We start from the raw sequence: 22,239 nt of genomic DNA on the forward strand, positions 1-22,239 counted from the left end.
TGTGGCTCCGCCAGGCCCCTCCCTGCCTGCGCTCTGGTCTGCAGTCAAGTCGGGAGCCCGTAGGGGGAGCGGATTGCTGGTTGAGGGAATCTCCGTGCCTCTCCCTGGGCCCCTTGCTGCTGCCAGGTGGGTCTTCGTCCCTTTTGGCTTTACGTGTGGTCCCGGTTGGACTAGGGGACACGGTGGGAAATTTGATGTGATTCCCCCTCTCAAGAGACCAAGACTTCCAGTCTTCCCACACCTGGGGGTGGGGAGGTTTTCCGAATTCTGCTTAAGAACGGTAGGATTTTGTCCTAGTGGGTCACAGGAAGACAGGGGTCATGGGAACCACAGGAGATGGGTCCCCAGTACCACCTACCACCTCCTGCTTCTCCTGGTGGGTGGTAAAGAACACAGACTGCAGCCAGGCTGTGGGGGTTCGATTCGTGGCTTCCCCTCGAGGCAGCTGCTGGCCCAGGGTGAGGTATCTAATTTCCTTGTTCCATGATCTCGCCTTTGGAACGTGGCGATGATGACAAATGATGATGATGACGATGATAGCACGTCCCTTATAGGGTTGTTGTCGTGTTTAAGTGAGCTCTTTTTTTTAATGTTGTTTATTTTTGAGAGAGAGAGAGCATGCACGGGTGGGGGAGGGGCAGAGAGAGAGGGGGACAGAGGATCCGAAGCGGGTTCTGCACTGACAGCCAGGGAGCCCGATGTGGGGCTTGAACTCAGGAACCGTGAGATCGTGACTGGAGCTGAAGTCGGATGCTCAACCCCCTGAGGCACCCGCGTGCCCTAAGTGAGCTCTTGCGCGTAGAACCTTTAAAGAGAGCTGGCCCAGAGTAGTCGCTGTGTGTTAGCCACGGTCATCACCACCACTCTCAATACCGGCCTTGCCACGCATTGAGTACCTACCGCGTGCCAAGCACTTGGTTGGGCACTTGATATCCATAAATTCATCTTAATCCTTAGAGCTGCCCCATGAGGCAGATACTATTATGATTTGTGTGGTCAAGATGAAGAAACGGACCCAGGGCAGTTCAGTAACGTCCTTGGAGGGTGGGTCACGCGATTCCGAGGACCAGAGCCGAGAGTCTAGCTTGTCTCTCTGGCTCCGAGGTTGGTGCTGTTTGCCATTATTGCCACTGCTCACAGCTAGAGCGGGAGCCGGTGTCGCCTGGTGGGTTTGGTACCACGTAGGGTGCTGGGCTCATGCCGAACGATTCTGATTCCTCAGGTCTGGGCTTGGGCCCTGAGAATGTATATTTCTAACGAGTCCCCAGTGATGCTGATGCCGCTGGTCTTGGGATCACACTTTTGAGAAAACTCCTGCCCGCCCCATGGGATGTGGCGTCCCAGAGCAGTAAGGTGGGGACATAACGAGCTCTCCACCACACTGCCTGCCTGGGCTCTCCCTGCAGTGCCCCTTGCCTACATGTTCCATCGTAAAAACGAATCTGTTACCTACTTCCTCACGTGATCTCAGTGGCCGGGTCTCCTGGCCAGCCCAGTGGATGAGAATGCTGCCAGGTGACAGTGGCATCCCTGTGTCCTCCTGGCTCTGCTGGAAGGGAGGCAGACAGCAGTCGGCTACAGCTCTTTACATCCACAGACAGGCTGTGGTCTGGGAAGGGGGAGGGACACGGAGGCCTGAAGGGCTCCGGTGCAAAGGCACCTGAAGCCCGTAGGCAGCTGTCTGCAAAGCTATCTCTGGAAAGAGCGGCTTCAGTTAACCCTTTCATCCTAGTCGATGACACCATGCTCCAGTCTCTTAGGAAAATGCCGCAAGGCCCTGGGCTAAGGTCTCTGCTCCTTGGTGCATCCCCTGGCCTCAGGGGGACCCCGTCCATTTGGCAGCTGAGCAGGGTCCCCACCTGCTCACATTAGTCCATTTCTAGCACTGTCCCAGCCCTTCTCCAGACTGCCTATGGGCACCTCTCATGGTGCAGCCCTCCACCAGGTTTCAGATGGGGAGGCCAAGTCCCCTTTCTAGTTATTAACAATGGCGTCTGTTCCTAGGAGTTCTCGATTCCTTGGCTCTTCGCACGGTGTCTCTTTACATCTGGACACATGGCTGTTTTGTTCTCCTGTACTTGCACGATCATCTGACCTTTCGGGACAGAAGGAGTTGATAAGAGGCAAAGCAAACTCGTTGCAAAGACAAAACTTCACTACTGTCAGTGGTTCTGGAAGTGTGGTTCCCAAACTGGCAGGGTGGGCATCACCCTGGGAGCTGCTTAGCAATGCAAATTCCAGGCGAGACCTATTGAATCAGAAGCTCTGGGAGATGGAGCCTGGTTGTCTGGCTTTTATAACCCTCCAGGTGATGCTCATGCCCAGAGTTGGAGAACCTGTGTCCTAGATGCTTCCCTCAACCCACCCCTGGCCTGTGTTCCTTCCAGCCACTCATCACGAGGGATCATGAGGGATCAGATGCATTGCTGGCTAATCATGTTTCTTTATGAACAGGCCCAAAGCCGCTTGGTGCTTAACATTGTGTTGTTTTGGGGAGAGCCATAGATCTTCCTCGAGTCCCAAGAGTAGATCTTAGAACGTAGATCTTGGGTGCCAGTTCTCGCTTTAGTGAGATACTCCATGGGAATATGCCTTCAAGTCCTGCGTCTTGAAGAGCAGGGTGGTACTCGTGCCCCTGCCTGCCCTCCTCCCTGCCTGCCTTCCCCGGACTCTGGTTTCTCCAGTCCCAATGGTGCATGTGGCAGTTTCCTCATCAGCCTCTCTGTGGCTGCAGCCACACTCACCTGTGGCTCCCTCCTCCCTCAGTAGCCCCTGCTTTGCTTTCTTGATTGTCTCACAGATGCTCCCCGTGTCTTTGTTCTTCTCTCATCACAACAGCTCTTGAGTGAAAAATGAGTGTGATGCATTAGCCACATCACTGTGTCACCTTTGTTCATGTACCAGAGTCCCTTGGGTGCCATGGCTCCCGGAGCCAGACCCAGCCTTCTCCTCCCCTGAGGGGGACAACTGGTAGGAATGCCCCATGCCCGTCAACCCTCTACCCCCACCCCCTCAGAGCTCCAGAGAGAGCCCTCATGCTTCAGGGCAATTAGCTTTTGGTTAATTTGTCTGAAAAGAAACTCCCAGGGAGCAAAACCCCTCAGAATAAATATAGTCTCAATAACATTCAAGGTCTGGTGAGAAGCAGACTGCAAGAAGGCTCAGAGCTGATGGTAAGGCTTTTTCATGAGCCTTACCTCTGGTCCCCAGGCTTTGTGGTGAGGGCTACCGTTCCCTTGACCTGTGGGGCCTTCAGTCTCTGCCCGAGCATGTGGGCAGGGGCTGGGCTGGGCAGGAGTTCAGACACCAGCACGGCTCCAGGGGAGTAGATGCCACTTGTCCAATTAAAACGGGTGGCTGTGTGTTCTTTGGTTGAACTGAGATTTTGCTGATGCCTGAGTTCAGGGGGTTATCGCCTGGGCCTCTGGAGCTTGTTTTAATGGGCTTGGGCCTGTCGGAGCTCCAGCAGTGACTGGAGATGGGCAGATAAGGGGAGAGGCGCCATATGCATGGAAAATGATAGGTTGTATTTATCAAGGGCCAGGCCTCGTACCAGCTGCTTTCTGTGCCCCGTTTGCCAAAGTCCGTGTAATCCTCACCACAATTCATGGGGACAGGCCCTGCAGTATCCCCAGTTTCCATATGATGAGACAGGTCAAGTAACATGCCCAGGGTGACAGAGCTTGGGAACAGCTCCCAGACCCATGTGATGCCAAGGTTTTGTGGGAATTCAACTGAACTTGCTGTACATTTATTGAGCACTTACTATGCTCCAGGGGCTATAAAGGCTATCAAGCTGAAGAGAAGTGTGTTCTTTACCTGAAGGAAGAGCAGTCTTCTGGGGGAGACCAAGACATACACAGCAGACAGAGCTGGAAGTCTGAGATGTGGGCTGTATGTGAGGCCCAGACAGAATGCATGGGGAGAAGAGGAAGGAAGGAAAGATTTCGGTGTGGGTGGCACTGGCCATACTTAGGGCTATTTGAAATGTACCTGGAGGACAGGGAGCAAGTGCATGAAAGTGTAGAGGACGCTGGGGGCCATGGTGTGGAGACGGAGAAGTGCCGGGAAGTTGTGAGGGTGTAGCCAGCCTGGTGATACCGCTCTGTTCGTGGTGGTGGTGACAGTGGGGTCTTTAGGGTTAGTTATGAGAAGGGAGGTGTGGGGGGTGACAGAGTGGTTGAGGTCATTGTGCGAAAAGACCTGAATTTCAAGGTGGAGTCTGGGCTTGATGAGGTGGGCCAAGCATTCCTGAGGTCCAGCAGTCATGCCCAAGTTTAGTCTCTCGTGTGCTGGGCCACAGTCCTTCTTCACCCTCTCAGTGTGCAGCAAGTCCTGTCCCCTCTTTTCCTGACTGTCCTGAGCTTCTCCAGCCTGAGAGGATGCTGGCAGCTGTTCAGTGGTCCCCACAGAGTTGGGGACAACCGGAGTGACTCCTTTCCACGTGACTGCTGGATTCTGGGACAGATTGGCGTCTGGGGAAAGGACATCTGACTTTACTTTGGAGAACTTCTAGTTAGACTTCTCCACCTCCTGGCGGCTCCTCTTTACTGAGGGCCCCAGTCAGTGCCTGGCTTTTATAGATGGTCTAGAGCTTCGTGGACCAGTATGGTAGCCTTGGCCATCCATGGCTGTTGAGCCCTTGAAATGTGGCCCGTCCAAACGAGATGTGCTGTGGGGGTAAAGTACACATGGATTTCAAAGCTACAACACACACACAAAGGAATACGAAATATCTCATTAGCATTTGTTATATTGATCACGTCAATTGATGACATTTTATATTAAGTATGAATACAACTAGTTTTGTCTCTCTTCAGAGACCACTAGAAAATTTGAATTTGCGTATGTGGCTCACATTATGTTTCTATGGGTGGGTGTGTGCTGTCACACTCTTTCTGTAAAGGTCCACGTACTAAATAGTTTAAGCTTTGTGGACCATTTGGTCTCTGTGACACCTACTCAACTCTGTGGCTCTAGGCAAGCTACAAGGGATGTCTGAGTTTTCTTTTCTTGCTTTCCGTTTTTATAATGTTTCTTTATTTTGACAGAGAGACAGATAGAGAGTAAGCAGGGGAGGAGCAGGGAGAGAGGGAGACAGAGAAGCCCAAGCAGGCTCCACTGTCCGTGTGGAACCCGATGTGGGGCTTGAACTCACGAACCGTGAGATCATGACCTGAGCTAAAATCAAGAGTCAGATGCTTCACCGACTGAGCCAGCCATGTGGAGGCACCCCCCTCTTTTTTTTCCAAAGTTTATTTATTGGGCACCTGGGTGGCTCAGTCAGTGAAACGTTTGGCTCTTGACTTTGGCTTAGGTCATGATCTCACAGTTCGTGGGTTCGGCTCCTTGCTGGCAAGGTGGAGCCTGCTTGGGATTCTCTCTCTGTGTCCCTCTGCCTCTGCCCCTTGCCTGCTCATGTGCTTTCTCGCTCTCTTCTCTCTCTCTCAAAAACTTTATTTATTTTGAGAGAGAAAGAGAGCATGCAAGGAGGGGAGAGAGAGAGAGAGAGAATCCCAAGCAGGCCCCATGCTGTGAGCATGGAGCCTGATATGGGGTTTGAACCCACAACTGTGAGATCATGACCTTAGCCAAAAGGCCTTAGTCGGGCGTTTAACTGACTGAGCCACCCAGGTGCCCTGTAAGGGTGTATGAGTTTTCTGTAGCTGCTGTAACAAATTACCCTAAACGTTGTGGCTTAAACACACAGATTTCTTGTCTTGCACTGTGTAGCTTAGAAGTCCAACATGGGCTTCACTTGGCAAAAATCAAGATGTCTACAGGGCTGGGGTCCCTTCTGGAGGTTCTAAGGGAGAATTGTTACATTGCCTCTTGCAGCTTCTAGAGGCCATGCCACATTCCTTGGCCTGTGGTGCCTTCCTCCGTCTTCAAAGCCAGCACATCACATCTCTTTTCCTTTCTTCCATTGTCACAACTCTCTCTGACCTTCTGTCTGTCCCCCTCTTCCACTTTTGAGGATGCTTGCGATTGCACTGGGGCTATTGGGAGAATTAAGGACAATTTTCTCAAGGTCCACACTCTTAATCACATCTGCAAAGTCTCTTTTGCTATGGAAGTTGATCTGTTCACAGATAACGGGGACTTAGAATGTGGACATCTTTGGAGGACCGTTATCCCACCGAGGACATGGGCACAAACAAGACGTTAATGAAGGGGCATGGTTGTGTTGTGACAAAATCATATTTACAAAAACGGAAAAAACAGTGCTGGCCCATGGACCATAGCTTGCTGGCCCCTGAGCACCACGATGAACAGTTCTGCACCCAATTCCAATGTGGGGTTTTTTTCCCCCTACACCACCAAGCAATTCTGGGACACCAGCTGGGTGTCCCACAATTGAACTCAATTCTGACACTATCTACCCAGAGATAGCATCAGACTCCACAAGCGAAGGGCTCAGTCGCCACTCCAGACGCCAGTCCCAAATCCAGATTGTCGCTGGTGCTTCTCACAACCTGGCTGAAAATCAGAGGTTCCCTTGACCCCTTCCTTGGGTTCGATAAATTTGCTAGAGTAGCTCACAGAACTCAGGAAACTCATTTACTCAACTAGATTACTAGTTTATTACAAAGGATAGTAAGGAATGCAAATTCCACAAGCAGATGAAGAGATACATAGGGCCAGGTCCCGAATAAAGGCTCTTTTGTCCTTGTGGCGTTTGGGGTCTGGCATGGCGGCACATGCACATGGAAGTGTTCCACTTCGCCAGCCCCCAAACTCCTTTCTTACGGGGGCTGTATTATGTAGGCATGGTTGATCAAATCATTGCCCATTGGCGACTGATTCCACCTTTGCTCCCTTTCCCCTCCCCAGAAATGAGGGGGTGGGACTGAGAGTTCCAGTCAGCACCCCCCCCCCCCGCCCATGTGCAGGGGCTTTCCAAAAGTCACCTCGTTCTCTGAAGTAATTTCAGGGACTGAGGACAAGAGATCAAATATTATAATAAAAGATCCTCCCATTATTCTTAACTGCTCAAGAAATCCTAAGTGTTTTGGTAGTTCTGAGCCAAGAACCCTGTACCAAGAGCAAATACATATTTCTTATGACAGCCATCATTTCTCTATGTTACGTGGGGTGATTTTTGGGGGGTTGGGGTGATATTTTTGCTAGATGATTCTGTGGTCCAGTAAGTTTGAGATTCAGTAGGTCAGCTCCTTCTCTTAGGAAAGGCCCTGAGAAGTTCTGCAGTAAATAAGTGTGTTTTGTTTTGTTGAGAACCACATTATTCAAGCAACATGAATATTTTCCCTTTGGAATATCCCTTAATGTACTGCGGACCTCAGATTCCTGGGAACATACTCTGGGAAACCCTGGGTTAGCCCAACACAGGGCCCTTGTAGAATAGCTGTTTCCAGCCTCCCGATCTAAGGTCAAGGCACCAGTCACGTCATTGGAGATTTGATTAGAGAAAGCATTTTGGCTTCATTAAAGTTCATTAAATGAGCCATCCAGTGTAATTTAGCTGAATAAAAATGGCTCAAATGGCTTTAACCCCCACCCCCTTTTACAGCAGTTTAATTGAGGGAAAAGCAAATATATCAATGATGTAGAAGGATATTTCTTGGTCTTCAAGAGGAAGGTTGGGCAGCAGCCCCAGCTTTCTTGTCACAGACACTGGATTTTAAGAGGTTGGCTCTTAGAGCCTCTTGGATGGCCAGCAGCAGGCCTTGGGGATGGGATTGCGTGGTGCTTCCTTCTTCCCCGCCTGTTCAGCCCAGGGAGTTTGGTGGCCGCCACCATAACCTCCTCACAGCAGGCTGCAGTCATCTCTGGTGTGGGGTCAACTGTACACAAAGTCTCAAGGTCAAGGTCAATGACTCATACATGCTCTGGCTCTTGGAGAAATGTGCAGTAGACTGTCAGCCGCCTCCTTCTTCGTGGCTGGTTGGCTTCTTTCCAGCAAACTCTCTGTGGGGTTGGTGCTGCATCAGGGGGTTCTCCTTTCTTGACCTTTCCTCCAGGTTCTTCAGCAATGTCAAAAGAATCCTGGCAAGGGAGGGAGTTGGCTCTGTCCAAGAAGACCCATGGAGATATTTCCTTTATGGGGAAAGGGAAGGAGGACAGACAGATCATCAAGGGGGCACTGGCTCTTACAGAAGGAACAATCGCATTTTTCTTCTTTTTTTTTCTCAAAATATTTATTTATTTTGAGAGAGAGCGGGAACGCACACACAAGTGGGGGAGGGGCAGAGAGGGAGAACAAGAGAATCCTAAGCTGGCTCTAGGCTCAGTGAGGAATCCCAAGCAGAACTTGAACTCACAACCGTGAGATATGACCTGAACTGAAATCAAGAGTCAGATGCTTAATCGACTGGGCCACCCAGGTGCCCCAAGAATCCCCCCTTTCAAAATGCTGCCTTCTTGGATGAAGGAAATAAGGCTTAGATGATGATGGACGCAGCCAGTGAGCCTCGGCTCCTGGGAGCCTACAAGATGAGGAGGGGCTTGACCTTGGCCGTGTTCTGGTTAGCTGTGCTTGGAGCCCCTAGGGTGTTCAGAATCATGCCTTTTGCAAGTGGCTGAACGAATCCTCTAGGAAAAGTCAAGGGACTGTGGTGTTCATCACTCCCGGTTCTCAGTATTCTTTTTTTTTTTTCTTCCCTTGCTCCAAAGGGTTTATTGAGATGAGTTTCACATCCAAGTCCAGTGCAGAGGAGATGGGACTTATAAACAGGAATCTTGAAGGTGGCACAAGGGTTCGGGGTGGAACCCGGAAAAGAACATGAAATTAAAATAGAGGAAGACAGTGGAGGGCCGGGAGAGGAGACACAGACTATGGCCCAGTGATAACAACATGGGGGTGGGTGGGGCCCTGTTAAAATCCCATCCATTTATACAGATATACAGGGAGCTGTGGGGGACCTGAGGGACCCTCCTCCACCCTCCATGCCCCATCTTCTCCATTGGCCACCCAATGGATGCGGTTGGAGGTAAGGGTTGGCACCTCCCCCCAGGGCATCAGCTGCTCCCCACGCACTTACTGGCCCTGGAGGCACCGGGTAGTGTCTGGAAAGCTGCGTTGAGAGATGGAGAGGGGTGGCTGGTGCATCGAGCGTGCTTCCTGGGTGGGCCAGGCTGGGCCCTCCCCCCTGAGCACAGCCTGGGATGCAGCGGGCTCCGGGCTTCCTGTGGGACCCGGAGCAGGGGCGGCTGGGGCTCCTCCCAGCACTACTCCCAGGCAGGTCTGAGAAGATGGAGAAAGGGCCCGGGGCTTCAGAGAGAGAATCTGGCACCTTCTGGTGTCTTGGAAAAGCCGATCCCCCAGGACACCCAGCCCTAGTTGTGATGCATCCAAAAAGGCAGCTCAGATACCAGGACTACTGGGTGTCAGGGCGCAGAGAACAAACTCCCTGAGGCCATCTGGGAGGGTGATTCCTGGAGGAGGCGACTCCTCAGGCTGGATGTTTGGGGAAAGGCAGGTGATGGGGTGTGGCCTCCTGGAGTCAGGGCGTTAGCACCACCAGTCTCTGAGTTGGTTGACAGAAAGAGCCCAGGTCTCTGAGCCTCCAGACCGAGGCTGGAAGTTGCCTCAATCCCACCTGCCCAGGCCAGCTTCCCAGTTGGTGTGGCGGCCAGGGAGGGGCCAGGTGGGTGTCACAGGAAGCTCAACTTTCTCTTTTCATGCTCTTTTGCAGAAAAACACCTGCGTGTGCCCAGGGGGATCTACCTAGTGGACAGGTGCCAGGTTAGATCTTAGCAGCTGGAACCTGATTGGGAGGTGGGTTCCTGGAGCACCTGGGCATAGAGCAAGGTAGTGATGGAAAGTCATGGCTTGGAGCCTTTCAGGGGTCACAGTAGAGCGGCCAGCTTGGCTGTCAGGGCCAGGGGGTAAAAGAGGCACTAAGGACAACAAGTATATAGTTTGTTTGAACTGCTCTAACAGGTCTGGGCGGCTGAGACAACAGAAAGGTATCTCCCACAGTTCTGGAGGCTGGAGGTCCCAGGTCAAGGCGTTGGCAAGGTTGGCTTCTTCTGAAGCCTCGCTCCTTGCCTTGTAGATGGATGTCCTCTCCTCGTGTCTTCACACGGTCCCATTCTGTACATGCCTGTGTCCTAATCTCTTCTTATAAACACACCAGCCCTATTGGATTAGGGTTCATCTCAGTGACCTCACTTAACCTTAATTACCTCTTTGAAGGCTCTGTCTCCAAGTACAGTCACTTTTAGAGGTACTGAGGGTTATGATGTCAACATATGAATTTTTTAAAAAAAATTTTAATGTTTATTTTTGAGAGAGACAGAGCATGAATGGGGGAGGGGCAGAGAGTGAGGGAGACACAGAATCCGAAGCAGGTTCCAGGCTCTGAGCTGTCAGCACAGAGCCCGACGCAGGACTCGAACTCACAAACTGAGAGATCATGACCTGAGCTGAAGTCAGATGCTTAATTGACTGAGCTACCCAGGTGCCCCAACATACAATTTTTTTTTTTTTACATTTTATTTATTTTTGAGAGAGAGAGAGAGGACATGAGTGGGGGAGGGGCAGAGAGATTGGGGGACAGAGGATCTGAAGCGGGCTCTGCGCTGACAGCAGCGAGCCCGATGCGGGGCTCGAATCCACGAACCTTGAGATCACCACGTGAGCCAAAGTTGGTTGCTCAACCGACTGAACCACCCGGGCACCCCTCAGCGTATGAATTTTGAGGGGACGCAATTGAGCCCATGACCAAGGAGACAAAACCACAGTGAGCGGGATCGAGGGGGTGAAGGGGTGGAGTGAGCGTGCAGGAACCGAAGTGGGGGCCGGGCAGACCCGACAAAGGGTGCACGGTGTGGACGTGAACAGGTGTGGGGTGCCCGGCTGACCTAGGTGGCGGGTGGGACGGTCTGGCACAATAGCACGGGAATAGCGGGGCACCTGCCACCAGCAGTCCCTTACACAGTTGAGTCCTGAGACATAACCTGCTCGTGGGCCTGCCTCTGCCAGTAGAGGAGGGGGCACTGCCTTCCAGATGTCAGCCGTGCCGTGAATCCAGGAAATCTATGAAGTTCCTCGTCTCCTGGGTCTCTTGTGGATGGAGCTTAGTGTCCCCTTCTCAAGTCTCAGCCCCCAAGGATATGTTTCTTTGGGGCAACGGAAGAATCCATCTGGTTGGCTTTTCTTGGCAACAGGTCCCTCTTGAGTGATCCTCTCCTTGGACAGTAGGGTTCCGAGGGTAGAGGGTGACATCCTCTGCATTCACGGGTTCCGTGCTGCTGCAGTTGGGCGCCCCCTTTAGGAAGGTCATGGGACTGCTAGCCACACTGAAGTTCACTGGAGATCACCAAGGGGTTGATGCAGGAAGGGCCATCTCAGCCCTGTCTTTCCTCAGGGTCAGATTTTGGCCATGTGTGTGTCTGGCTCCCTGTCCCCAGAGCACCCAGTAACTGCCTCATCATTGTTCATGACTCTGGGCCCCAGAGTCTGGGCTGTGAGAGAGCCAGGAGCGCAGGACAGAATTAATGGCTTTGTTTGGTAGTCTCGGATGAGGGATACGGGGGCGATGTCACAGAGCTTGATTTTGGGAAAGTGTTTGATACATCATCTGGTAAGATTGTGCTCACCGAATTAATTCCAGTGGTCAGGCGGCTTGGAAACTGGCCGCTGACCCAAGCAAAAGTCAGAGACAGGTGATAATGGATCTTTTAGGGAGGAGGATCCAGGAAGAGGCTGCCGTGGGGCCCAGAGGCAGGATGGTTCTTAAGTAAACCCTTGTCTGATGAGCAAGATAACCAGCCCGTCAATAACTGGCGACAGGTGAGTGCAGGTGAGGCGCTAGCTGGAAGGAAAGTCAGGGGCAGTGAATTCTGAGTGGGTGGTAAGTCTATTAAAGCCCTGTCTCTCAGCTTCCCCGTGTGCCGTGCGCCACGAGCATTTATAAATGCCCGTGTGGCCAGACGCGTGCCCTGCTTGTCTCGTGGTGGCCGTATGTTTGCCTTACTTGTCTTTTGTGGATACGTTTGTCTCTGGGGCTGGATGCTTCTCTCGTGTGTCTCTGGCGAGGTGCTGTGTGCAGTCGCACAGGCCTGCTCACACTGCACTCCTCCAGGGGCTTGTGCAGCACAGTGTCGCTGTCTCTGGCGACACCTGAGGGGTGTGTGTGTGTGTGTGTGTCTACCTGGGAATTTAGATGTCTGTGGGTTGCTTGCAAATGTCCCGGGGCGTGTCACGTGTTGCTCGTTGCTGGAGCCTTTGCATTAAGGCCACTCAGACCTCCTCAGCTTCGGACAGCAACCTCTGAGCCCCAGTTTCCTCATCTCTGCTGTGGAGATAATAGTGATACCCGCTTTGTACGGTTGCTGTAAGTATTAAATACGGTCACGAGTGTAAAAGTGCTTAACACGGTACCTGGTGCTTACTTAGCCCTTGGTGAAAGGCGGGTGTTGATCGTGGTGGTGGCAGTGCAGGGAGGCGGGAAGGAGTGAGGACGGGAGAGGGGAGAGGAGCTGGTCTGTAGAGGGAGTAAGGGCAGGCTTTCCTTCCCACAAGAGAGGATGGGTCTGTGTACCAGCGAGGCAGTGGGGGAGGAGGGGACTTTGTCCTCCTGGACAGAGCCTGTGACCACTGCAGTGGCCGCTCCATCTGGCCAAGGAACTGGAGGAATCTTGCTGGGTGTGGCAGGGGCAGGAGGAAGATGAAGCCAGGACGCCCCCCGGAGGAAGAGGAGCCCACCTCCCCCTTACGGAGTGTCCCGCCCCCTGCCCCCCAATCCCATCCATCTTGTAGTAAGGAGATAATACTGTTTCTTATTCGTGATTTGCCCAGAATGCCTGGTATTTTCTATCTTTCAGAATCCAATTTTCTCATGACATTTCTGCCTGATGCAGCATAACATGACCTTTGTGAAGGGACATTGCTGGCAGCCTGCCCCCTGCCTCCGGCTCCCCAGGAACCCCTCGCACTCTCCGTGGCTGGACCCCCTCGGGGATGGGCAGGGTCCCCACTTCATCCGGATTATTCCTGTCTCTTGCTTCTTGCTGGGGGTGGAGTGGCGATGGTGGGGGAGGGACAGACGGGGCGTACTTCTGAGGGCTCTGTGACTCTCGGGTTCCTGGCTGCTGACTCTTACGGGGTGCTGCTCCGTTTTAGAACTGGGGGTTCCGTTCGGGGCTGTGCTGCAGGGAGGCCGAGACCTCATGGCAGGCGGGCCTTGCCTTTACTTTTGCTGCCGCTGTGTAGACAGTGAGCTGGGAGAACCACAAAACAAAACAGAAGACTTCTGTCTGGATGCGTCACTCACATTTGCTGAAACATCGTAGAGGCTAATGGTAACAGGGACTCAGAGTGGCATCGACACCCGGTGTCCTTGACCCCGAGGTCTGAGCTCCGGGCGCGAAACCTACTGTAAAGTCAGCCTCTAGCCCACACAGCTTGGCGTGTGCATCTGATCCACGCTCCAGCCTCCCGAGCGGTGGGTCCCAGGGCGCTTTGCCCCAGTGTGTCCTCAAGTGGTCATTGTGCAGGTCCTCCTTTATTACCCGTTTCCTTCTGGTCGGCGCGGGTGCAGGAAGTCTGTAGGCACGAGCAGACTGCTGGTAGGGGTTTTGTGAAGGGGAGCATGTGGACAGGTCACAGTTGATGAGCTTTTGGTGAGTCACGAGCGTTAGAGCTCTACACCCCACGGGCAGGAGGCGGGCTGCGGGGCACCTACCCTAGACAGCGCCCTGCGGGCAGGAGGGCCCTGGAAGGACAGTGCTGGCTGCAGGGGGAGCACAACAGGAAGCTTAGGGCCCCCTCCCTGCCTATGGCCCCCCTTCTTTTGTCTACCAGTCCCCTGCACCTGCAGAAATGGGGTTGCCTTTCTTCACATAGTCACAGGCTGTCACCAAGGGTAGGGCGGCCTCAGATGCAAAGGGGAAGCCGTGTCCCTTGGGTCCTTGTGTCTGTCATCTGTCCCTGTGAAAGGTGTGCATACTCTCTGTGATTTCACCAGCCTGGACCTCCCCCGTGACCTCTAGCCCCTGGCCAACAGGCTAGTTGATTTCTCTCCCTGGATGTCTAACAGGCATCTCCAACTCAGTGTTTGCAAGGGGAAGCTCTTGATCTGAACCCCACCCCCAGATATGACCCTTGCACAGCCTTCCTGGTCTTAACAAATAAGGCCGCTCGCCTTGTTGCTGGCATCTTCCTGCCTCCTCTCCCAGACCCAATCCAATAGGAGGTCCAGGCGGCCCCCTCCCCCTCCCTTCCCCTCCTCCCAGTCCACCTGCTTCGTTATCTCTAATCCCCTTCCTCAATACAGAGACCTCCTAAGTGGTCTGCCACCTTCCAGCAGTCTTGGTCTTTTACTTAAAAAAAAAAAAAAAAAAAAGGTAATTAGATTATGTCACTTCCCGACTTAAAGCCATCCACTGCCTTCTCATTGGTTTTTAAAATAAAATCCAAGGTCTTCACTACGGCCAGCAAAGGTGGGTGTGGCTCTTTCCTCTTCTCCCTTACCCCCAACCACTCTCCCCTGCGTTCTTCCCCACTGGCCTCCTCCCTGCCTTTGCTCTTCTTGGCGTCCACTGCCCGGAACAGCCCAAGCCTGGCACTGGTTCCTTCTCACTCTGGGCTCAGCTCGCTGTTACCCTCTCAGAGAGCACCTCTCTAAGCTCCTGCGTAAAGGAGCCGTCTCCCTCTTCCACGTCGGTAATGCCATCACCTTGTCCCCTTCCTTCTTTTCATGGCAAACAGCAGCTCTCTTGCTTACTCCCTTATAACTTGAATAAAAATGTCAGGGGTTCCTTCTGTCTCGTCCACCCCTCATTCCTCACTGTAGCCTGTTTTTGGTTCTCCCCAAGTATCTGTTATAGAAATCACCTAAATAGGGGTGTGCGTGTGTAAGCATATGTGTGCATATGCTTATGTGAATGAGCGAGAATGTGCGTTTGCATTTGCTACCTGTGTGTTTAATGGATGCCAGTCCACACATGCTTGTGTGCGTGCGGGTCGATATTTACCTACGTGGCATCCTTACAGCCGTCCGTGCTCATCGGTACGTGAGTACGTTGTTCCTGGGGTCCACTTCAGTTCTAGCAGTGTTTGCTGCCTTTAAGGGCTGCTACCACATCAGAAGCTGTTTGTCGAGCCTGGGAAAGTGATAACCGTGGGCGTGTTTCTTCTGTTATTTGGAACACTAATGGCTACTCCTTTCCCCTGTACATCTTAATGAGAGCAATTAAATAGCCATTAGGAGGAGAACAGAAGTGTGAACAAAAGGCTGATGTCTTGATCATTGATGGACCTCTTTGCTGGGGGAGAGACTGGGTAGAAGAAATTGTAGGTGACCTGCAGAGGTTTTTTCCACTATCGTGAATGTTAAGAATGCTTGTTGGTAAAAGGGTATATAGTTTCACTGATGCGAGATGAGCAAGTCAGTCCTAGATAGGCTATGGTACAGCATAGTCCATTAGTGATACTATATTGTATACCTAAAAAACTTGTTAAGAGGATGTATCTTATATTAATGCTTATTGCAAAAAAAAATAAATAAAGGAGAGAGAGAGTAGGATACTTTTAGAGTTGCTGGTTAAGTTTATGGCATCGTTTATGGTCACAGTTTCAGGGGTATATACTTATCTTGAAGTATACAATGTATACATTAAATATGCACAGTTGTTTTTATATCCGTGACACTTCAGTAACAGAAATGAAAAAGAATGCTAGTTGGCTTGTGTACCCTGAGAGGTCTCTGTCCTCCTGGAGGAGGGTGGCTTCCAGAAGGTTCCCTGAACACTTATTGTAGTGTGAGGATGTGGGGAAATGACCACGATTTTTTTTTTTTTTGTTTTAACATTTGTAAAATCTCTCCCTTTCTTCGAAATCTTCTGCAAACCTAATCTGTGGCCTTGACTACTGGCAGGCATATATTGTTAGCAGACTGGAGCCAAGGAGAATAGCAACACAGCCAGGCTCCCGTGAAATAACCAAGCTTACTACCACGAGCATTACTTACGCAGATCTGTCCCTTAACTTCCCCTTTATTTGTCGTTCTTGCAGAAACCTGTCGAGTAACCGGCTTACCACACTCTCATGGCAGCTCTTCCAGACGCTGAGTCTTCGGGAATTGTAAGTTTGGTCTTGAAGACCATGCAGGTAGTAGGCTGGGTGGGGAAACGTGTTGGGCAGTGGAGCCACCTGAGGTCGGGTGTGCGCTTGAAGGGGCGTCTCGGCTTGGGTGACACGGAGTATACCATGTTCAGTGAGAGTGAGCCACCCTGTCGTTTGATTTCTGAGGCTCTTTTTGGCACAGTACATTTCAGAAGAAGACAGGAATCTTACCTCTGAGCAGGGCACAGTTTTGTTATCTGTAGGTAACTGGTAATAATAGCATTGATATTTATAATACTAAAGTGTATTTATGAATTTATAATAAGTCACATTGGTAATACATGGTTTTGTAGATTATTAGGTGTGCTTTCATTTATGTGACTTTAGATTTATCATCACGAGCATCATGGGAGATGAGTGTTACTATATCTCCAATAAAAAATGCATTTTTTCATTTTAAAGTGAGGGTTCTGAGCCCCCAAAAGGCATGTGAGACACAGCCAAGATTGCATTATTAGGGATTGGCCAACCCAGGACTTGAACCCAGGCCTCTGACTTCAGACCACACGTCCTGTCCATCACTCATAATCTTTTGTCAGCCTGTTTGTCTTGAGTATGGGCATCTTGATGGTGGGAATGGTGGGAGGCAAGTCCATGTATTTATTTAATCTGCCTGTGGACTTCTTGGCCTTGGTGCCTTCCAAGGCTCATGGATTCAGCCCTATCCCCTCCAGCCATTTTGTACAAACCCATGTTGGATGGATGAGTGAAAATTCCTGACCACTGCTGGAAAAAATAACTTCTGTGGATGTGTGAGTCATCAGGGCCACCTCTGTGCATGAAGGACAGCATATTATGTCGGGGGAACAAATCAAGGAATAAATTGGAAAGGAATTAAGGCGTGGATGAAATTAGGGAGTCAGGGTTCCAGAGACACTGCTCACGTGTTCCCTTTTACTTAGTGACTCAAATCCAAATCACTGAATAGAGATTGCTTAGTATCTTTACTAAGAGGCAGTGGCCTTGGGTCTCTGCCCATGATGTTGGCCTTTCAACCTGTCCTCCCCCCACCTGGGAACACCTGAGTTCATGGTTGAGTCATGATCTTAGCTTTTCCAACCAAGTTGGTCAGGAGGGGAATATTTATATCCAGTGACCCAGTAAGCCCATTACCCCAGGAGGGCCTTGTATATCCTACTTATCCTTATGGACCTGAGTGCCTGTGCTTCTTCCAAGGCCATTTCGGGTCAGGGAATACGGAGGTGATCTCTTCGACAGTATTGTAGACTTTAGAGAACACTGCTAGGATAGTACTGCCTTTCTTAGGATTTTGCCCCTTCCTCTGGGCTGCTCGTCTGGCCTGGGCATAGTAGACATAGCAATCAACAATTCTCAGGTCATGTAGGGCTGAGATCTTGATGTACACCAATTAAAAACTACCTGAGCTTGGAAAAAGGTAAATATATATTTATTTGTTTATATAACACTGAAAAATTAGACGATGTCACAGACAGCTAAATGCCAGACCATTAGACTTGATGCATTGTATTCATTTCCATCTCTGTAGGTGGAAAAAACCTTAGTGGTAAATGAACATGACTGCTAAGGTCACTGCCAACAGCGATTTCTGAGATCTAACTCTGTGCCAGGCACTGGGCCAAGCAATCTCTCGAATTATATACGTTGTTTAATTCTTGTAATAATTTATCAGGTAGGAATTAGTACTGTCACTTCACATTTGGGGACACTGAGGTACTCAGCAAGGTTAAGTATCATGTTTTGGGTTACCCATTAACCAACTGGTAGTGTATGGACTGAAGGTCTTGACCACTATGCTTAGTTGTCTCCCAGGCTCTTAAAATCTCTTTCTAATTCAAGGATAGGTTCTGTGATAATTTTCAAAAAGTGCGTGATTGCAGTTCTTTCTGACGTTGCCCTAGTACTGATCAGGGACTCTGTCATAAGGAGCTAACTGGGGGTCTCTTTCTTGGGAGTCTCGTGTCTGGTTCTCCTGGAATGCCTGCCCCTTCCTCTGTAGGAGGCGAGGGACAGTATCTCTCTGGGGGACATCTGGGGTCTGCAGTTGGCTGAATTATTGAGAAAACGTTCAGTGCTCCTTCTAAAAAATCATTGGATGCGAAATCAATGGTGACCTGTTTCGTGGAGTTTTAGAAACAGTTGTTCCGTGGATATATATTTAAAGAAAATGTCAGATTTATCCCAGAGGATCATGGGATTCTGCATTCATCTTTGCCCGGGATCAATACACCGGTGAGCTAGATGTGACTTATGGAGGAATGAAGACGTTTCCTCCGGTGTGAGTCAGTGTGTGAGAGCCACCATATCCAAGAGTATTTTATTTCTGTCATATTGTTAAATAAGAAAAAAATTACATTGGAAAATAAAGAAGCCCCCCTCCAAGGAGCAATCACCCTGGTAGGGGTCTATTTTTGAGGAAGAATTGAATGTTGAGAGTGGAAAATTTATCTTTTGGATGGAGGGGCCTCATGTTGGCTCTTAGCTGTGGCTATGATTAAAATCCAAACAATCTCAGTTCCTGGCAAATGGAAGAGGGGGTAATATTTTCTTGTCCGACTTCCTGATTAGTCCACATGGCGCCATCTGCCATGAGCCTTCTAGACTGCCAGGGTCTGCCCAGTGGAGCCTGTGGACTGGGGTGTGGGGATGGGTTGGGTATTTCCAGGAAGAAAGAATCTTGGCCCTGGAGGAGAGAGGCCAAGGGGAGACGGCTCTCCGTGCCGTGGCAGCCAGAAGATCACAAAGCCAGAAGTGTGCGGCTTTGAGCCACCTTCTGCGGGAAGAGAAAGGGTAAACTAGGGCGTGCAGTGATTTCTCAGCACATTTCATTCTGCCGTTGAGCATGTCTGCCTACCCCAACCAGACCCTCTCCCATTAGAAGATCCTTGATAGGAGAAAGCATGCTGTTGGGATTCTTCATTGGAAAGACTGAGTGTCTTTGACCTTTTCAGTAGTAGAGGAGGAGACGAAAATGCTGTATATTGCGCACCTGTTATGAACAAAGTCCTGTCTCATCCTTGGAGCAACCCCGCATGGGAGGTATCATTATAACCAGTTTTGCAAATGAGGGGTTGAGGCTCGGCCAAGTTAAACAACTGGTCCAAGATCACAGAGCTCAAGAGTGGTCATGGGAATTGGGATTATGGGAATTAGCATTACCACCATCCAGGTCTGCTGTTTTCAAAGACCAGTGCTCTTTCCTTAAACAACTCAGCAACGCCACCTCCCCCCACCCCTTCCTACCCCCATACTTACCTGTCTCCTTCTGGAAATCACTCTCAAGATGGTGGCTTCCCTGGTGATATCACCAGGGAAAAAAACCCCAGACAAGTTAGCATCTCAGAGCCCTTGTCATGTGCTGGAGGCTTCCTTTACTCATTTCTCACTTACTCTTGTCAGATGAAGACCATACCCATGAAGGGTATGGTCTTGGCCTGGCCCATTGCCCCTGACAAGTCCAGACTGTGTTTCTCTTATTGGGAGAACTGGAAACATCTCTCAGGACTCCCTTTGGAGTCCTCAGCCCTGTTTCAATGGCACGAGTTTGCAGACATTTGAGTTGATGGTGCACAGTTGCTCTGAGAAGTTTCTGGCTATATCAAGATGGTGTTTTCTTTCCTTACAGAGAAGACTGGAACTGTCTGTCCAGAAATCAGAGCAAGAATCAAAAGAGATTGTCTTAGAGATAAAAGAATGAACTAGAAAGAAAAGAAGCTCGGATTCTGAATCCCATGACACAATTTAGGCAAAGGCAAGAGGCACCAGAGGATATAAACCCACAGCACGGAAACCTTCCAGAAATACCCTAAGGACCATTAGTGTATCTTGAACAGGCTTCTCTTAATACCCTGCATGCACAGAGCAGTCATGATTAAAACAGATTGCAGTATTTCATTTTCTTAAAGCAAAATGATATTACCTCTGGTATAATTTGCAGATTTAATTGACTTGGTAAAATATTAACTCAGTGTGGGGGTGGGTTTGGGCTGATCCTGGCACTTTTCTCCCAGACTAGGGCATGATCACTTTCCATAACTCTCAGAGCAGTCCCTGAATGATCGTGTGAATAGTAGAGTTACTGTAATAGTAATTTCTAGCCTCTTTCTAGCCTCTTTTGGTTCACAAAGCACATTAACGTGTGTTATCACGAATCCTCATCACTTTGTGAAGAAGGAGGGTCGAGCGCAATTACCCCCGTTTTACAGACGTTGAAGCAGAGTCTTGGAAAAGCAAGTTACTTGCCATATTCGTTTCCTAGGGTTGCCTTAAACCACCACAAATTTGGAGGCTTAAAACAATAAAAAGTGACTCTTTACTCTTCTGGGGGTCAGAAGGCCAAAGCTAAGGCTTCACAGGTCCCCTCTCCCTTCAGGGGCTCTCAGGAGGAATCCTTGCTCATCTTTTCTGTCTTCTCGTGGCTCTGTGGCTCCTGGTGTTCTGTGGTTTGTGTCAGTGTCACTCTAGTCTGTGACTCCCATCTTCATGTGGCTGCGCTCCCTGTCTCTCTGTCTGTGGTCTCTCCTCTTCTAAGGACACCCAAGTCATTGGATATAGGGGCCCACCCTAAATCCAGAATGATCCTGTCTCGTGACCATGTCATGATCCTTAACTTGATCATATCCTCAAAGACTCCATTTCCAAATAAGGTCACATTCGCGGGTCTTGGGGGTTAGGACTTGAACAGATCTTTGCGGGGGGGCAGGGGTTGGGAGAGACACAGTTCAGTGCACTGTCTTTGCCCAAGGTGACAGCCGGCTCAACCCAGATCTTTTGTGTACTTCTGCCATTGTGTTACCTCTAGGAGGCCAGCGATGATCACTTGGCCCTCTGGACGTGCTTCCCTCAATGACAGCAGGTCTGTGTCCCTTCTACATTTTCTCCTGCTGGCCCCAGATTGCCACTGGCAGCGCTGTGGCGGGGAGAAGAAAGCCAGAGTGATGACTGGAGGGAGGGGAATCAGTGTTTTCTAAACACCCTGTCGTGGCCTTGGTCGTGCAGCGGGGTGTCTGTGTGTGCGTGCTTGGATGGGGCTGAGTTAATAGGTGGGAATCCCCTAGGGCCCTGCAATTAGGCCCCAGGCCATCTTGGGGCCAGGGCTGGGTGTTGGTAAGCTTTGCCCTGGAGCAGCTGTTGCTGTATTATTCATGGGGCCATCTGCGTTGTTGATGGGGCAGGGAAAGCCTTACTTCAGGATCCTTGAGACAGCCCCTGAAGCCCGGGCTGAGGGCCCCTCATCGAGAGACCTGACGCGCTGGGACAACTGACAGCATCATGTAGATTGAGGGCTGCCTTTCTATGCTTGTGGCCCATCTCCCCGAGTCAGGGTGCGAAGACTATGGTCCGTTCGCTCCGAGGATGCCCAGGGCACCCGTGTTGAGAGACTCGGCATGCTTTCTGTTGTGTGTGTGCGTCTTGCCCTCTAGGAGGAAAGTCCTGAGGGATAGGGGAAAACTCGAGGTTTATTTTGCAGTTTCCAGGAGACTCTGGAATGGAGGGTGGGCCAGGTCTCATGGCACATCCTTTCGATTGGACCACGTTCTAGAGGAAAGGGATGGAAGGAAACAAAAAACCAGTGTGCTTATCCGTGGCAATGTCAGCCCACTTAATTCTCCCACCAGCCTCGGGACACTTTGGTGCTGTCGGCCCTTTGGCGGGGGGGGGGGGGTTGGGGGGCACTGAGAAGTCGGGGTACTCAGCAGAGCAGGGCTGGGATGAGGCAGGACTGAATGAAGCACGTGGGGCTCAAAGCAACCCAGCCCAGCCCCTTGCTTGCTAATCTTTTCCACCCAGGTGGATAATTTGTATTTTTACAACTACTTCATAATGAATGACCACATCTTGTCAAGTGAGCATCTGGGAAAAACCAGGCTGACCTGGTTCAGTTTGCATATATGCAAGCATCTGGACCCTGGCTACCATTCCAGGCCCGTCCACACCTCCCCTGCGACACAAATACAAACGCTGCTCCGCGTCCTTAGGCCTTCTTGCCCTCCACGTGCTGGGCAGCCATTCTGACCTTCTGCTTTTCCCAAGGAAGCCATCATGCACCTGTTGCCCCTGCTTGCTCCTTGCCGTGAGGGTTAAACGGGGGTGATGCACGTGGAGTGTTGAGCGTGGTGGCGGGTACGTGCTAAGTGTGACGCAAATGTTTCTCCATTTTTCTTTCT

The 22,239-nt window shown here is 50.8% G+C and overlaps 1 protein-coding gene across 2 annotated transcripts in view; it reads left to right on the forward strand.

Annotated features, from left to right (window-relative positions):
* Positions 1-22,239, forward strand: part of NTRK3 (neurotrophic receptor tyrosine kinase 3) — a 538,866-nt gene that overhangs the window by 255,473 nt on the left and 261,154 nt on the right. For both annotated transcript variants that reach the window (XM_042988103.1, XM_042988104.1), the window contains one exon: positions 15,983-16,051. In XM_042988103.1, the coding sequence (XP_042844037.1) occupies positions 15,983-16,051 (69 nt within the window). The remainder of the gene's footprint in view (positions 1-15,982; positions 16,052-22,239) is intronic.

This window comes from Panthera tigris, chromosome B3 (genome assembly GCF_018350195.1).
Source record: "Panthera tigris isolate Pti1 chromosome B3, P.tigris_Pti1_mat1.1, whole genome shotgun sequence".
Taxonomy (NCBI): Eukaryota; Metazoa; Chordata; class Mammalia; order Carnivora; family Felidae; genus Panthera; species Panthera tigris.